Genomic DNA, 18,789 nt, shown 5'->3' with positions numbered 1-18,789 from the left:
TTTTGGCTGCTAACCAAAAGGTCGGTGGTTCAATCCCACCAGGTACTCTGTGGGAGAAAGATGTAGCAGTCTAGTTCTGAAAGATTTCAGCCTTGGAAACCCTATGGGGCAATGGTCAGTATGAGTGGGAATCCACTTGCTGGCATGTTGCCTCCTTGATGAAGAAATGTATTGGCGGGGGTGGGGATAGATCCACACTACTGTTGAGAAAGGGTGGCTGTGCCAGCTGATTTCAGAGAAAAAGCGATGAACCTGAAAAGTACATGCTTTCTCCCTCCATGACCACTATCTTTACATGTTTCCACATTGTTTTAGAAATGGAAAGATTCAGATTTCTCTGGTCTTCATTATTATAGTACCTGACAGAAATCAGCCCCGTAGGCATCATGGAATATGGAAGGCAGCGAGCGCTTGGCTGGCCATCCTGAGACTTGGCTCCAAGTCTCCTAGAAGAAGGAGATGTAGACAAGGTATGGGGAAAAGCCAATGTTCTAGGCTGACCACTGCAACTAACTTGTTGCGTGGCTCTGAGAAAAGGACTTAACCTTCTGGAGTCTCAGTGTTCTTACATGCCCAGCAAAAGAGTTCGTCTCATGAAAAGTATGAACGCAAAACAGATACTAAACAGAATTTTCAAAGGCTCCTGGTGGCTGGCTACTACGCATGCTCAGTCTTGACAGCTTACGTGTTTTCTGGGGACAATCCAGTGGGTCAGCAAATAACTTAACTGTGGCCTGCTGTGTTGGACAGAATAACAGCGTCACATTACTAAAGGGAACCATATGTGAGGTGAAATTCGATTGCCCGGCCTAGTTGGTCACGGGTCAGTCTCAGTAAAACCTATGCTTCCCGATCTCAGTGGTACAGCTCAGCACTGATTATGTTTTTCCATTCTGTCTTGTCAATTTGCCTCACTGTTGGCATAGAAGAAACGGCTCGTTCCTCCCTCAAAGTCATTGCCAGGGTAGTCTGGCTCTGCTGCTCAGACATATCCCATTCCATCTGTTCCTCCCAGAAACAGAGGGCTACCCAGCTTCCGATCCAGACAATGAAACAGCACGCTGAAATGACACAACTTGCAAGCTGTAGGTCTTGTAAAGTACTCGGCATGCTACATTGCATCTCAGACGGTCCCCAACAGCACTGGGAGAGGGAAAAGACAGAATTGGTCATTCTGCTTTAGCTTTGACCTTATCCCCAAATCCAACTGATCCAGAACAACAGAGATGAGTGATGGACTTGCTTGTTGTTCCCTCCTCTGACCTCTGTCTCCCTTGTGAGACTGCGAGTTCCTTGAAGTCACTTGTTACAATCTTGTATTTGTCTAGCTGACCTAAGGTCTAACACAATAGCACACAATTGTTTAATGTCACTGAGTAGGTTCTGACTCATAAAGAACTCTGCATAGGGTTTCTGAGGAATAGATGGTGGGTTTGAAACATTGACTTGGTGGTTAGCAGTCCAGTGCTTATCCTAGAGTGTCATATCAGGACTATATAGTATTAAATAGATGCTCAAAATATTAAGCTATTATTATCATCGGTGGTGGTGGTCACAATGGTGCTAAAGGTTTTTACCAAAAATGTTCACTCGGAGGCCCCTTGTAGATGCAGTATGACCTTAAGAAGCCTCACTTCCCTTATGTGGAAAACAGAAACAATAATAGTTCATGAGTTCGGGGTGGGTGAGGAGTAATGAGACAAAATTTATCACCTGCTCAGTCCAGAGGTTCTCCCATAGCAATCACTCACACAGGTGGTCATTGTTGTTCAGTGCCATCACGTTGGTCCCGACTTATAGCAGCCCTCTTTAGGGTTTCCGAGGAGTGACTGGTGGGCTCGAACTGCTGACCCTGTGATTAGCAGTTCAGTGCTGATCCTACAGCGCCACACTCACAGAGGATAACTATTTTGAGTCCTGATGTATACTTGACGCTGCTTGACTTTCAAATTTCTTTCTTTTTTTTGAGAAACCAGAAAACTCAATTTCTTTTCAGAGAAAAAAAACAGCACTAGCGTTCCTTTGAATTCCCAGCTGATCTCTAGCCTCACAATAACACAGAGAAACTGTCTGCAGGTCAAATAGCATCTGAAGAAGCAGCAGAACCGCAGCCAAGATGCTGGGATTCTGAGAAATGCACCATGGGAAAAACCTTGGCGGGGGGGGGGGGGGGGGCGGGTAAGATTTACGTACTCCATGACCTCCACCCATTCAACCGCCCAAACCAAGGAAATAGATAATGCCACAGGGGCTAGAACTTCACCTCAACATGCTTGGACACAGTTCTATCAACTGTGAGAATGCCCTCAAAGTGTTCACCAACTAATAGAAGGTCAGTATCAGTACTTCACTTGTTGACAAAGAAATTCTGTGAAGGAGAAAATGTGTGCTGAGATTGAAAAAAATCCTCCTGAAAACTGATGGGGGATAAGAGGAGTGGCCCCATGGAGTGGGTGGGGCTGGACATCCATATACATGAGGATAATTTTCTTTTTCACTTAATAATCAACAACAACAACAAATTTTAAAAGAACTAGCTCAATTTGTGAATCACTATCCATGGTAAAGAAAAGAGACTCTGTTCAGCAGAAGCACAGTGGGGAGGCCCTGCCATCACAGAAGCTGGAGATACATCCAAATATAGAAAGGGTGATACATGCTCAGGTTCATCTACTTAAGAATGCATTTATTCAGGCTCCCTATGGTTAACAACCTGGGCAGAGTATTAGGTATGCATTCTCCCTCACTTATCTCAACTCACACCCTACCAATTGCTCCTTTTGTGGTTCACAAGCAGATTCTTCCCACAAGAGGTAAGAAACCCTGGCTCCTGCAAAGTCAGAAGAAGAAAAAAAAAAAAGAGTCCCTTTCTAGATGCAACAGGAAATCACTGCTATCTACAATTATACTCATGTGTAAGGGTCTAATAAATGGAGATTGTGCCCTGAGTTGTCAGTGTGGCAGATGTGTACAAGGTGCTCAGACAGGGCCTGCTATTTCTTCCAACATGGAGTTAAATGCAATTCCCCCCTGTCATCCCTGTAAACTGAGCGTCTGAGCTACCGATGAATTGGGACTAATTTTGATTATGGTTGTTGTTAGGTGCCATCGTACTCAGTGATAAATAACTGAAATGAGTTCTAACTGCTCAGAGATCCCATCTTCTGTCTTCACCAATGCTTTTGATCTGATTGTCTCCAACATAGGCCACATTCAACTTTATATGCAAATCTTAAATGGTATTCAGGAGGGGAAGGGCGAGGGAGGGGGAAAGGCAGCCAGTAGATCGTTCACTTGGGGAACTGAATATAAGATCATATTCAAAATGCAGCATTTTCGGTCCAATGCTGAATACGTAAAATCTATGACCATTACAAATCCACCTTTCATTGCCGACTGTGCTCTTGTAGTGGTATGTCTTATTGGATGATGAGGATGGTTATCCTGATGAAGGCATTTGTCCTGGTGTGGAGCTGTGGGGTAATGTGCCAGACTACATAGCCATTTGAACCACAAGGTCAAGCTCACCAGCTCCTCTTTGGAAACCCTATACGGGGTTGCTATGGTTCAGAACTAACTGAAAGGCACTTAACAACAACAACAAAAATGCATACTGGGTGCTCTTTCTACCTGGAACCCTGGGAGACAGAGCTTATGGATAACCTGAATCATTCACCACAGGGCTGCAACCACTTTGAAGGGGAAGTGCCAACTTGGAGGTATGCTATCTGTATTGGAGCCCAATGCCTCAGAATGTCATGCTCCATTGAATCCACAGGGAGAGGTCAGCCAATGCTGTCATCTGGAATAAGCCCAAAGAGGTAAATACAACAGCACAAATATTCAGCTAGTACCCAGTTTGGCAATACCACACACGTGAGTTTCATGGTAGTTGCTGGAAACAGAATACACATGGCGTGCAAATCAGTGATACAGTTAAACTTGCAAGATGGTTTAAACCAGGAAATTCAGGGAATGATGTTAGCCAGGTTCTTTGGACTTCAGTACTAGACTTCAGTGCACGGCTCAAAGACAGATGATCATGGGTTTTTGCCAAGCAGACCATAGTTAATCAATACTGCTGCTGCTCCTTTCTCTATTTGTTGAAGCTCTCAGTCCAAGTTTTCATTGCCACAAGACCTTGACCTTCACAGTCAGCCCTACGCTATCTTTGTAAACTCATCTCCCTCCTCCTTCTTGAATCCCACATGCACCTAATATGACTGACACATGCTTTACTCCTTCCCAGTCACCAAGCCCAGCATGAGGCACACAGAAGGTAGCTGGCAAATCTTTGTTGAATGAATGTGAATGAATGACACAATGGGGACAGTGCATGACTTTACGACAGCTCTGTCAGAAGCTCAGGAGCACTTTTCACTTACTTCCCACTCTTAGATGTGTTCCGGGCCTTTGTGGATGATGGAGAGTTGACGGCTGGATTAGTGTTTGCGGCACCCCGTCTATCCTTACTATACCCACAGAAAGAAGAGAAACAGAGACAGCAACAACCACAGAGACAAAAAACAATTAGTCACATCAGTAAAAGAATTCTAGTGTCTCCTTCTCTCTCTCTTTCAGGTCAAAATGAAGCATGATTCTCACCAGGGTGCCTATGAAAGGTGAAGAAAGTTATCTTTCTGGCATTCACAGCTTGAAATGGTGGATTTCATTCATGGTGGTGCTTCAGTATCTTTACGGGATGTTCTACTGTAAAGATATCCCATCAAAATAACTAATCTTTAACACGAAATCGTTTCTTTCTAGCCATAAGTTCAGTTCTGAAGCTGCAGATAATATTAAATGAATCAATAATTTTCACTCATAATGGTAACATGGGAAGACCATGCATTCAGATATTCTTTAGGGAGAAGCACCACCTGCTTCATGAGTAATTGAATTTGAATCTCCACAGCTTACGGCAAACCTTGGAAACAATTACGAAATAAATCACAAGGAAGGTCTGCTTAATCGTATCAGGTTAATAAACTCGGACAAATTAATCACCTGAAAGTAAACAGAAAAAGAGGAATAATTGATTGGAGTCCTCTTGATTACTTTATTCTACTTCTTTTATCAAAGTATTTTACCATTATCTTCAATTCAGCTGCTCTGCCTTCAAATTATTACTTTACTTCATCTTCAAATTTCCATGGAAACCATCTCAAAGCCTTTCTCTCCACTTGATGATGTGTGGAATTATTTACCCTGATTTCATCAGAGAGGCATTTGTTTTGTTTTGTTTTGTTTTGTAAGATCAACATCAGCATTACCTTCTATAAAGATCCTGGCTTCCACTGTCTCTAACAGAGCCCCTCTGACGATGCAGAATATTGTCTCAGAGAGTATCCAAGAGCTCTGCCAGGTATTTCTGCATCTGTTTTGTTTGTTTGTTTGTTTGTTTGTTTTGTTTTAAGTACCTCAGAAATAGCTGTCCGCAAGTGAGGGCATGTAGGGAGGTCGCAAAAAAGATTATTTTCTGGACCCACCAGTTTCAAATGGCTGGAATAGGATTGGAACAAGAGCTAATCATGAGTTCTTGTTGATTGCAGAGGTAATAAAGATGTGTGGGCACAGATCTGTCAGGTAGCAAAATCACCATGAAGTTCAGGAGATCCACTGGGAAGTGGGAAGCACCAAGATGAGCTCGGATCCTGAAGAAGACACTTTATCCTGGAGGTGTCAGAAGTCACTTGGGACAAAGTGCTAGGATGATTTTCCTGCGCTACTCACAGACCCACCAAAAGGTGGTCACCTAGTGAATGGTGATTGAACTCATCCATGCTTTCTCAGTCCTTCCGTTAGGAACTCCTGGCCAAGGACTCCTTAGACACACCTGAGATCACCCAGAACTCAGCTCAGAAGCTAAGTGACAAACCAGAGTAAGAAAAACATCCAGGAGGCCAGGACAATACTATCCGTGTCTAAGCAGAGCCCAGGGAGTACCTGGAATTGGGGGGTGGGGGTGGCGGCAGTTTGCGTGTGCAAGTGTTTAACATGCTCAGCTGCTAACTGGAAGGTTGTTAAGTTTGAGTCCACCCAGACGCGCTGAGTGGCTAACTTTCAGCATCCATGAGCTTTGGAGTCAAAGAATATTCATTTTCACTTCCAAATCCCCTTCTCTGTGTCTTGGGCTCCAGAGCCCTTTGTGACCTGCTTTACATGGGACTGTGTTTAAGCATAATGTAGGGCACCACAGGACACTGGGAAAGCTGGCAGCTGGTAGCAGCAGCCTTCAGATTATTAACTGTTACCCTGTGGGGGTGGGGGACATTCTTGGAGTAGTGGATGTTTAAAAAATAGGAAATAAGGGCCCCTGGGATTGAAGGCCACATCCCTTCAGTGCACATCTGAGGAGAATAAAAACAAAGAATTCTCAGAGGACAAGATAATATGCACAACCTGTGGCACCCGGATGGGGGGAAAAATAATCAAATAACTCAAAAATGTTTGTTCTGTGCAAATAACAGATTGGTTCACAGTAACAAAATGCATCTGAAATCAGGGAAGGGGAGCCAAGCATGTACCAGGCTTGGATCCTATTGTTGTTTTTTAAGTGGCACTGAGTCCATTTTTGACTTATAATGACTCCACGTGACAGAGTAGAACTGTTCCATAGGATTTTTTTTGGCTGTGATTTTTATGGGAGCAGAGTTTTCTCCCACAGAACTGAGCATGTCACCAGTGCGCTACCAGGGCCATTTGCTTGGATCCTAGAACTTTACATTTGTAGCTATACTAAGGACTATTGTACAGAAGAAAATCTGGTGTGGCACAAACACTTTATGAATACCCTGGTGTGGATAAGTCCTGCTAACGGCAAAATTGGCATTTCAAATCCACCATCCGCTCCTGGGAAACCCTATACAGGGTAGATATGAGTCAGAACTGACTTGAAAGAAGTTAACAACAATAACCAATCTATAAAGGAGCCCTGGTGGGTGATGCCATAGCTAAAGCTATTGGCTGCTAACAAAAGGTTAGTGTTTCTTACAACAACTGCTCTATGGGAGAAGGATGTGGCAGTCTGTGTGTGCACAGATTTACAGTCATGGAAATCTTATGAGGCCATTCCACTCTGTCCTAGAGGTTCACTAGGAGTTGGAATCGACTCAATAGGACTTGGTTTTGACCAACCTAAAGATGTTTGTAAGGAGCTAATCTAAGGTCAGCAGTTCGAAACTACCAGCAGTTCTGCAGGAGAACGATAAGCCTTTCTACTCCTGTAAAGATTTACAGTCTCAGAAACCCTATGCAGGGTTGCTATGAGTCGGAACCAACTCCATGGCACCCCACCCTCACCGAAGGTGTTTGCAGTTCAAATTCACCCAGGAGCACATGGAAAAAAACACGGCCATCTGCTTCTGTCAAGATTTCAGCCAAGAATGCAGTGCTACAGTGTAACACACAGGGTCGCCATCAGTCAGAAACGACATGAGAGCAACAAATGGGTTTGGGTATAGAGAAAAGTTTGCCGAACCTTCCCACTGAGGGCCAGATTCACTGTTCTTCTTCCTCAAAAATCCAGGTTGGCTAGTCTGGACAAGAGATTATGATTCTGAAACCTGAGCTGGAGGAAATATGAAGCCGTGCTAGAAAAGAGACTGAGTTTTCCACAATTGCCCTCATGACATAGAAAAAGCCAATGCTGCAGCCGCAGATGTCTGGGAGCCTTGGACACAGATCAGGAGCCCAGAGATTAAGCTGCTGCCAAGGACCCTCGCCACTGATACACCCGAAAATCCCTGAGACATGCAGAAATAAACCCTGTTACTGGTGTCAAATGCCCTCCTGGCAGCTCTGATACATAGTGACCCTGTATAGGGTTTCCAGGAGTGACTGATGAGTTTGAACTACTAACCTTGCAGTTAGCAGTCAAGTGCTTACAGTGCCACACCAGGACTCCTTGCATGTAAAATATATTGATGATAATTTGGAGAATATGAGGTTGAGAGTGGGGAGGTTGCCTTGAACTAGAGCTAGAGGGCGTGGAACGAGGGCTATCATTGCTGACGTCAGGTAGATTGTGGCTGAAAGCAGAGAATACAGAAAGATGTTGACCTGTGCTTCATTGACTATGCAAAGGCTTTTGATGGTGCGGATCATGACAAGCTATAGACAGCACTTAAAGAGAATGAGCATTCCAGAACACTTAATTTTGCTCATGAGGAACCTGTACATAGACCAAGAGGCAGCCACTCGAACAGAACAAGGGAACATTGAATGGTTTAAAATTGGGAAAGCTGTGCAACAGAGTTGCATTCTTTTACTATACTTATTCAATCTGTATTCTGAGCAAATAGTCCAAGAATCTGGATTATATGAAGAAAAATGTGGCATCAGAATTGGAGGAAGACTCATTAACAACATGACATACGCAGATGATACAACCTTGCTTGCTGAAAGTGAAGAGGGACTTAAAATACTTACTGATAAAGATCAAAGACCACAGCCTTCGGTATGGATTGTATCTCAACGTAAAAAAAAAAAAATCCTCATCACTGGACAAAAGATGAAGTCAAAGACTTCATTTTGCTTGACTGCACAATTAACATTCATGCATGCAGAAATCAAGAAATTGAACAGCGCATTATATTAGACAAATCTGCTGCACAAGATCTCTTTAAAGTGTTGAAGAGCAAAGATGTCAGCTTGAGAACTAAGGTGCACCTGACCCGAGCCATGGTATTTTCAATAACCTCATATGGATGCGAAAGCTGGACAGTGAATAAGGAAGACCGTAGAAGAATTGATGCCTTTGAGTTATGGTGTTGGAGGAGAATTCAAAGTGCCATGGGCTGCCCAAAGAACCAACAGATCTATGTTGGAAGAAGTTCAGCCAGAATGCTCCTTGGAGGCCAGGATGGCCAAACTTCGTCTCTCATACTTCAGACATATTGTCAGGAGGCACCAGTCACTGGAGAAGGATATCATGTTTGGTAAGGTGGAGGGTCAGAGAAAAAGAAGAAGACCCCCAGTGAGATGGATTGGCAGAATGGCAGCATCAATGGGCTCAAGCGTGGCAACAATTGTGAGGATGGCCCAGGACCCACCCCACAAAAATAAATAAATAAATACTAGTAGCACTGTTCCTTAAGGTTTCTGTGACTAAATCTTTACCGGAGCACACTGCGTCATCTTTCTCTGAACAACTGGCCTGGTGAACAGCAACCCAACAAGGCTTAAGTACATACAAAGCTGTCATTACCTTGATCTGTCTCTAGAACAAGGCTCTTGGGTCGTACTAATGGTTTGTGTTCAACTACTAAAGGTTGGTGGTTGAAATCTACCATGGAAGATCTGCTTTCATAAAGATGACAGCCAAGAAGACCCTATTGTTTTCTTGTGACACATGGTTTTCATAGTGACACATGGTGTCACTATGAGTCAGAAATCTCTCGATGGCAACGACTTTGGTTGTTTTGGTTTGGGCTCTAGAATACTTGGAGGTTCTTTTCATTTCCATTTCCTCCTTGAGCTCGAATCTCAAGGGTTGTGGCCTGAGATCTCAGAGGATACAGATAGATTCAGGCTTCCTCCTTCCAACCACAGTCTAGTATCCTGAGTGCTATCCACTTTTGCTGTAGGATAAGCACTGGACTGGTAATCATAAGGTCAGAAGTTCTGGCCCACCAGCCACTCTCAGAAACTCTATTCAAGGTTGCTATGAGTTGAAATCAACTCAACAGCCACGACAACACAATCCTCTTCTACAGGTGGAATTTTTTTCCTCCCTCCAGTACCTCAAAGCAAGCCTCATCATAGTCCTATGAAAACAAGCCAGGTGAGTTCTTGAAAGGAAAAGTTGACAGGGCCCAGCCTCCTTTCTTTCTGCTTGGTCGACTATACATCTCTGTCTTTCAAGGAAGCTGTTTGCCAGCCGCTCCGGCAAAGTCTCCAAGACCAGAAAAGTGAAAAACAAAACAAAACAGTCCTTCAACATCAAACATGTTGTATTCCAGTGGGGAAATGGTGACTATCCTGACTCCAGCATTTCCCAAGTAGTTCTGATTGAATATTTTGATGATGAAATGGCAATCCGATCCACTCCAATCTGGATTTGACTCTGAGTTCAGAGAGGTACTTATGGTAGAAGAGCTTAGTCGTTTAACACATCCAAGGATCTCACTTTCCTGCTTGGTGGCATACAGAATCTTCTGTACTTCCTACACTATTTTGTTAAACTCTTTTTGGAAGTAATTCATCTCAGTCCCCATGAAAGGGCAATTTCGTTGCTCACTATAAGTCAGAATCAACTTGAGAGCAATGGTTTGAGTTTGGGTTGTATCTAACAACAGGACAGAAAGTGTAAAGGTTAATTTTCCTAGGATTCAACCATTGGTCTTTTCCCATCTGGAGCAAAGGAAAGTGAAGAAAACTAAGAATAAAGGAAGAAATCAGTTCACAGGATGACAAGAGAAGAACTAGATGGTGTCTGCCTACCAAGATAGATATCCTGACAAGAGAAGAACTAGATGGTGTCCGCCTACCATTATCAACTGTTCTGATTAGGGACACAATAAAGGGTCCCACTTAGAATGGGAGAAAAATGTATAGCAAACACAAATTCATAAAAAAGGCCGGACTAAGTGGACTGCTAGAAACTAGAGGAACCCTTAAAGCTATTGCCCTACTATGTCCTTTTAACCTAGAACTGGAGCCCTGCTAAATGAATAGACTGGTCGATAGTGGAGTCCTGGTGTGGCTCTGTATGTTAATGCATTGGACTGCAGTGTCAGCTGGAACCACAAGGTCGGTGGATCAAGCTCACCAGACACTCCTCGGAAACCCTATACAGGGTTGCTGTGGGTCGGAACCGACTCGACGGCACTTAAGAACAACAACAAAGTAAGATAAATGATGTGGAGTGTGTTTCTTTAAACAATCAAGTATATGAGATCAAATTTTCAGTATTAGCACAGAAGCAAAAATGAAAATGCAAGAAGAAGGGAAAGTGAATGGATGGAAGCAGGGCAGGTGGGGTAGAAATGCTGACACACTGCGAGGATTGTAACCAAAGTCATGAAACAATTAGTGTAGGAATTGTTGAAAGAGATCTAATTTGGTTTGTAATCTTTGACATAAAACATAATATTTTTGGAAGAGTTCATTTTTAAGGTTCTTGGAAAATGACATTGTATTTCAGAATCTGGGGTTGGAATATAATATTGTTGTCTACATATCTTTCATGTGGTACACTTTTAGGGCTGTTTGGAATTTACTGTGTATCTGCCTCTCCAGTGAGTTTTAACTGGTCCCTCAATAGATATTTGGTGAACAACTAACCGAGAAGGATGCATTGGCCATCAATGTCTGCCACCAGAGTGGCATGTCACAGACTGTCCGTCCCTGGAGATGAACGGTCCAGGAGAAATGCGATCTAGTTACTGATCACCATGTGGATAATCAGAAATGATTCTCAAGTGCACTTGTTTGGATGGTTCATGGAAGAATTCACTTGCGGTTGTTCAACACTCACTGTTTTCCAAGGGGTGTTCTTGTTTGTGATAATCAAGATGAAACTCAACGTATTGCTATATTTAAAGACTTGCTTCATATCTCTCCTTGGGAAAATGGTTAGTGCTCTTTGCTTCTACCAGAAATATGGCTCTGACCTCCCAAAAGCTCTCAGGATCCAGAAATACCCTTAAAATGTACAGACCTTATCAAGTATGAAAACCAAACCAGACCAGCTGCCATCGAGTCAACTCTGACGCATTAAGGTTAAGGCTCAATGCATAGTGACCCTAGATGGAGTTTCTGAAACTGAAAATCTCTATGGAGCAGACAGGCTCATCTTTCTCCTGCGGAGTGGTTGATTGGTTTGAACTGCCAATCTTGCAGTTAGCAGCCCAATGTGTAATCCACAGCTCCACCAGGGCTCCTGTTATTAGAGACCAGACCAAAGGATCTTGAAGTTCATCTAGCTGATCTTCCCCAACAGGTGACTGAGTCCCCTCAGCAACAACTCCACCAAGTGGTCGTCTTTGGAAAGACTTAAAATCATGCCTGCTTCCCCAGGAAAATCACAATTCCGTAGTAATTTTGCCCTTGTTCTGTTACTGAGCAAGCTAGCTCTTCAAATATTGGTTTTCTTTCATTAAAGCTGATGAGGCTTCTTTATTTAATTTTTCTTTTGTGCTACCGCTGAGTCCTGAGTGATTTTCTCTCTTTGTTTCCAAACTGATTTCATTTTCTTCTACTCTGACATGTGTACATTCGATTCCATGTTCCTTATCTACATTTCTGTTAATCATCTAGCAAAGAAAGTTAAGGTCACTGAGATGTATTTTCTTTTAGATTCGCCTCTTAGTTTCCTTTTGCTTAGCTATGGATAACAGCTGAGGTTTGTTAGAGAAAAAGGCTATGAAGCCCAGGGCGACCACGTAAATTCAAAGCATTTATTCCAGCACTCTGAGTTCTAGTCCTGGCTGCCAGCAAAGAGTTTAACTTCGTGCTGCCTTCAGATTCTCATCTATAAAGCAGAGGGAATGAAACTGATCAGGTAAACCATTCACTGATAAGCTCACAATTGCTTGGTAATTGCACAGCTCTTAGAAAAGGCAGATGGGACACACTCACATTAGCTTGCCCTCTCCTCTTCCATTAACTTTTCACTCTAACAGCTCACCACAGGGCATCAGAAAGTAAAGAAATATGTTCATTGATTCTCCTTGCTGTGTGGTTCCCTTCACCTCTTGTCACATGCTGCTTCTGCCCAGGGAGTGGCAATCACATCCTTGAATGCCTCTTTGGGATCAAGGAAGAAAAATGAGTCAGTTCTTAAATTACATTAATTTCTCATTTTAGCTAGGGTATATCTTGACCAAGAGAGCCTGGACCCAGATTACAGACTACCAGTGGCCATCAGCAAACACAATGATGCTGGTATTTTATAATGACTGCATTCATACCCAGTGCTGAGCTCCTCCATCAGATGGGGATTGAGGAGCAAAACTTCATCATTTTGTTGTTGGATGGTTAGGAATGATTCAGAAATATGGATCGGAATGGTAGGTTATGAGCAAGGAAAGAAGGGAATCATGTACAGCACAGTCAAAGGAAATCTGATCGAGTGTGGGGATGCACTGCATCTGGAGAACGAGAATAAAGTCTAAATGAATCAAGATGCTGAGAAAGTTTAGAAGCTAGATGACTGGAAAAACAGGGGTATGAGTGACAGAGATAGATTAGTTGGAAGATGATGAATGTGGCTTGGAACATATTGAGTTGAGGTGTTGATGGACAGTGTCCCTTAGGCAATTAGAGAGATGACACTAGAACTTAAGAAGAAAGACAGGGGTCAGATGTACAGTTGTCATTCCAAAGGGGTAGTCAAAGCTATGAGATCTGCAGTGAGGTGTGATGGGACAGTGATCCATTGTGATTAACGAGTGGCCGCTTCAGAACAACCAATGCCAGAATGAGTTCACTTTCACCCAAGTTTATGAGGCTTTACAAGTATGTTACAAAGTCTTATTATCACAGGCGTCTAAGTAAAATGGAGAGTCCTGTGCTAAGATGGGAATGAGGGAAAGTACAGAGCTGGATCCTTGTGTAGGCCAGTGGCTCTCTTATGCTCATAGTCAGCTTCTCCCTATCCCACTAGCCAGGCCAGACGGCTTACAGATGGCAAGGTGAGCTGAGTGCCGAGAGATGGGTGGCAATCGATACCAATCCATTCCCATAAGCTTACAAAGTTCATTCCACGCTGTTGTTACTTTGATGTAAAGAAGCCAGTCTGGCAGATGAGCTAAATTGAGCCTTAAACTGTGGCGTCAGATGCAGGTTACATCATTTCTTTTGTGTTCCCATTTAATGCACTGGACTGCAAGGTTGGCTTGAACCACAGAGTCAGTAGTTCAAGCTCACCAGCCGCTCCTCGGGAGCCCTATACTGGGTCACTATGAGTTAATACTGACTTGATGGCACTTAACAACAACAACAACAACAACAAGTCCTGGTGTGATACTACAAAATAAGTAGTGGACTGCAAGCTACAAGGTCAGCAGTTCAAACCCACCAGCTCTCCTTGGAAACCCTACACAGGTTCACTATGAGTTGGAACAAACTCAACAATACTTAACAACAACTATACAGGGTAGCTATGAATCGGAACTGACTCAATGACACTTAACAACACCCACCAAAGGTTAAGGAACTCTGGTGTTGCAACAATTAGGCCTTGGCTGCTAAATGAAAGGTTGACACTCCAAACCTAACTGTATCTCCGCAGGAGAAAGTCCTGGCAATATGCTCCCATAAATATGACAGCTTAGAAAACCCTAGGAAGCATGGGATTGCTATGAATAAGAATTGACTAAACAGCAACCAAATGTTAGAGGCTATACCTCCTCCAAGGAGCTCTGATAGTGCAGTGGTTACGAGTCAGGCTGCTAACCTCAAGGTCAGCAGTTCGAAACTACCAGCTGTTCCATGGGAGAAAGATGAGGCTTTGTGGTCCCCTAAAGATTTATAGCCTCGGAAACCCTGTACAAGGTCACTAAGAGTCAGAACCAACTCCATGGCACACAACCACCACCACCACTATCATACCATTATAGTGTGCAAACATACTCCTATTTTCCCACATGATTGCCTTTGCTTTTCCTGTTTTCAGGATCTGTTACAAAGAGTGGCTGTTTGAACTGGTGACCTTACAATTCAACCGAACTTGCAGTCCAGTGCTTATTATACAGCTCCACACTGGGTGTGAGGCTTGCAAAAACACAAGGTGATACTATTGTAAAATAGACACTTGAATGGTATAGAAAGGAACGTCAGGAAACATGGTTACAGAAAACTTGTAAGCCCGTCTTCAGCCTATAAGTGATTGGAATACCTAAAAGGGGTTCTAGAACTTGCCCAGTGAAATAGGCCTCTTGCAGAGCCTTTGTAGTGTATAGGACCTTAGGTGGAATCCTGAGCCCCAGCCAGAACCTTCTGAGGTGGGACATTCCCACTAGAAAGGACAAGCAGACCAGCCTGGAACAGCTAGAGCAACAGAAGAAACTTTTTGAAGGAAAAATCTGAAACAAAAATGGCAGTCTGATTGGGTACTATAAGAACAAGCAAGTTGTTTGCCAGTGAGCCATCAAGGCAAATAATCAAGTCCCTTTAGGACAAACCCCCCATCCAAGATTGAAATTCAAAGGGAACACATGAGCAGGCATGTAAACTTGCTAGAGACCATGTTGGTGAGTGGAAGAGGGGTAGCAATGAAGAAATGGGCTGAATTCAACCACGTTCCATAGACTTCTGTTGACCTGAAGATGAGAGAGAGAGAAGAGGAAGAGCTGATTGGTCTGAAGTGTGGTGAGACCTGGGGACTCCCAAGCCCATGGACAAGGACATAGCCAAGAAGGGCTAGAGCTAAGAGTGAAACATCCAGCTAATATGAAGTGAGGGGAGGTGCACAAGAATGCCCAAACTTGCAAATAGTACCCATTTGACCTAGCCTTAATGGCTTGATGATCAGAACTCGACTAGAGTTAAGATTTTAAAAATACAACTTTTGACAAAGGAAACAAGTATAAACTGCCACAATTCGATGAACTTGACCTATACTCATGGATGTAGTAGCTCAAAACACCAACTGAGAGGGAAGGGGTCTTCACATCAAGTATCAATCCTATCCTCTTTGTATACTGGGTAGATAGGGACGGGCACCTTAGACATTGGCTAACTAAAATGAGGGGGTGATAAAGGCACGAAGTGGCTTACAAGGTCTCAAGAGGGTATTTAGTTTCAGAGTTAGCGGGGAGGGATGAAAGAGTCCCCCACTGAATAGTTTTCATCTTGTCTAGATGGGTCTGGTTAAGAGATGGGGATAAGATTCTTATGATTCAATAGTAATTGTTATCATGACAACTGTCACAATTTTTCAAAGGTAGAAGTTTTGTAACACAACGGTGGGAGTAGTTAATGTTACATTCCAGGAACAGAGGACCCTAGGACCATCAAGAGAGAAGAGCACAAGTAGAATGCAGGACCCTATCCAGAGAAGCGGCAAAACCAGAGATGGAGACAGAGATGAAGATATGGAGAGAAAGAGCAGCTAAGAATGCTAAATAAACTCATGGAAAGAGAGGGACTCAGAGCTGGCGGCCAGGAGGCGGGATTGCAGAATGTGCCCTTGGGTTCTTTAAATTATTATATGTTCCTGAGTATTTTTTACTGTTGAATGATGATGCATGGAGGAGATTGTAATCATTGCAATGAAACGATGGTATAAAACCAATGTTCTCCCATGTAATCTATCACTCAATTGACAATAAAAACTTAAAAGCAAAACAACACACAGGCTGAACCCCCACTGCCAGGGTTTCTGATGCAATTGGCCTAGGATGGGGCCTGGGAATATATGCTTCTAATATATCCCCTGTTGCTGCTCTGGTAACCACCCTTTAAGAACCACCATCTGACAAGTAGCAGGGGACAACCACACTTAGTGGGGATGGAGAGATAACCGGCACTGTCTCCACTTTCCCAAACCCACACTTAGAATCTGCTAAAGGAGGTGTCTCAATAGTACTGCTCCTGAGTAAGCATAAGCAAGGTAAGCACGGGCTTCCTTGCGCTGACTTACTAATGTGTACTGAACATTTTCACAAGTTTTTTTTACCACATCAACGATTCTGCTTCTAGGTCTGTCTCTCTCCCAAACCCACAGCACCTTCCTACCAAATCAAAGCCTCTTTTCACATTTCCAGTTCCTAATAGGAGTCCTGGTGTGGCACTGTGGGTTAGTGCACCAGACTGCAAAGCTGGTTGAACTGCAAGGTCGGTGGTTCAAACTCACCAGCTGCTCCTTTGAAACCCTATACTACAGGGTCGCTATGGGTTGGAATCGACTCGACAACACTTAACAACAACAACAGTAGGAACGGAGTACCCAGTACGGAGGGACCAGTCGCTGAAGAAGGATACTATGTTTGGTCAGAGAAAAAGAGGATCGGGCAGTGTTTCGTTCTGCTGCGCATAAGGTGGCTATGAGTCGGTACTGATTCGATTGTACCTAACAACAACAACCCAATACGCAAGGTAAGCAAGGATTTCCTGGTGCTAATTTACTAATCTCACTAATCAAAGATGTGGTAAAACCCACGTGAAGTTGTTCGTTACAGATTTGTGCGTCATCACAAGGAAGCTCATGCTTACCTTGCTTACTGGGTACTCCGCCCTGACTCCTGAGACAGGAGAGAAGAGGCTAAGGGGCTGCTGACATCCATCTCAGTACAAGCTCATCTTTCATGAGAAAGCCGCAATTACTGCAAACACCACAGAGTGGAGCTCAAAAGCAGGTGAAACAAAAATTGGATCTGACAGCAGTAATTGAGCCTGAAGTTCTATTTACTGAAATGATCTGTCATAATTAAAAATTCACAACTGGTGCCTTGTTGGTGAACATTATACATTCGGTAGTCCCCAGAGTAAGCCTACAAAGTCTCCCGGAACTTTTAAAGAAAATCCAAAGTACCAACCCTTGTGGTAGGATTTAGCACAAAGAGAAAAAAGAGAAGTCAGTGACAATGGATGTGAGATTCGCCCTGTACAAAGGAGCTTCAGAATGTTGGTGGAAAATGGAATGAAAAGATAATGGAATTTTTCCCTGAAATTATGTTTGTAACTTTTTAAATATGAACTGGGTGAAGGTTTACAGAGCAGCCATCAGGTTTCTATTGAACAATTCAGACAGCTCATTGATGCAGTCCCTGCAATGTAACTATACTCATCCCACCTGCTTCCCTGGGTTTTCTGTTTCCATTCTTCCTTCTTTCCTGGCCTTCTGAACTTTGTCTTTGGGTAGACGCTGCCTTTTGGATCTCAAATGATTGATAAATCTAGGATATGTGTTCTACCGTAGTGTTACTTTTCTCCCTATAGACCTGTTTATGCAATCCTGGTGTGGGTTAATGTGCTGGACTGAAAGGTCAGTTTGAATCGCAGGTCAGCAGTTCAAGCTCACCAGCTGATCCTTGGAAACCTTATACAGGGGATCAACTATCAACACTCATGGAAGCAGCAGTCAAGAAATCAAACGACGTATTGCATTAGGCAAATGTGCTGCACAAGATCTTTTGAAAGGGTTGAAGAGCAAAGATGTCAGCTTGAAAACTAAGGTGTACCTGACCCAAGCCATGGTATTGTTAATAACCTCATATGCATGTGAAAGCTGGACAGTAAATAAGGAAGATCGTAGAAGAACTGATGCATTTGAGTTATGGTATTGGAGGAGAATATTGAAAGTCTCATGGGGCTGCCAAAAGAACCAACAGATCCATGTTGGAAGAAGTGCAGACAGAGTGCTCCCTGGAGGCCAGCATGGCCAAACTTCTACTCTCATACTTCAGACATATTGTCAGGAGGGACCAGTCGCTGGAGAAGGATATCATGTTTGGTAAGGTGGAGGGTCAGAGAAAAAGAGGAAGACCCCCAACAAGATGGACTGGCCAAGTGGCAGCATCGAGGGACTCAAGCGTGGTAACAGTGGTGAGGTTGGCCCAGGACTGGGCAGTGTTTCATTCAGCTGTGCATAAGATCACTATGAGTCGCTACTGACTTGATGGCACCTAACAACAATAAGACCTGTTTATAGGAGTTCTGGTATGGCACTGTAGAATAAACACTGGACCACAAGGTCGGTTTGAACTGCAAGATGAGCAATTCAAATTCACTAGCTGCTCCTTGGAAATCCTATACAGGGTCGCTGTGCGTTGGAACCAACATAACGGCACTTAATAGAAAAGATTTGTTTATTGTTTGGCTGAAAGATGAGCCATAGATGTG

At 43.4% G+C, this 18,789-nt stretch overlaps 1 protein-coding gene across 2 annotated transcripts in view; it reads right to left on the bottom strand.

Annotated features, from left to right (window-relative positions):
- The window catches only part of HS6ST2 (heparan sulfate 6-O-sulfotransferase 2), a 460,411-nt gene that overhangs the window by 56,867 nt on the left and 384,755 nt on the right, over nucleotides 1–18,789 (bottom strand). The window contains exon 4 of one of the 2 annotated variants that reach the window (XM_006862810.1): nucleotides 4,386–4,472. The exons of the other annotated variant lie outside the window; for it this stretch is intronic. Within the exon in view, the coding sequence (XP_006862872.1) occupies nucleotides 4,386–4,472 (87 nt within the window). The remainder of the gene's footprint in view (nucleotides 1–4,385; nucleotides 4,473–18,789) is intronic. 2 annotated transcript variants of the gene reach the window in all.

This window comes from Chrysochloris asiatica, unplaced genomic scaffold, assembly GCF_000296735.1.
Source record: "Chrysochloris asiatica unplaced genomic scaffold, ChrAsi1.0 scaffold00051, whole genome shotgun sequence".
In the NCBI taxonomy this organism is placed as follows: Eukaryota; Metazoa; Chordata; class Mammalia; order Afrosoricida; family Chrysochloridae; genus Chrysochloris; species Chrysochloris asiatica.
This window is presented reverse-complemented; position numbering and strand designations above follow the sequence as displayed.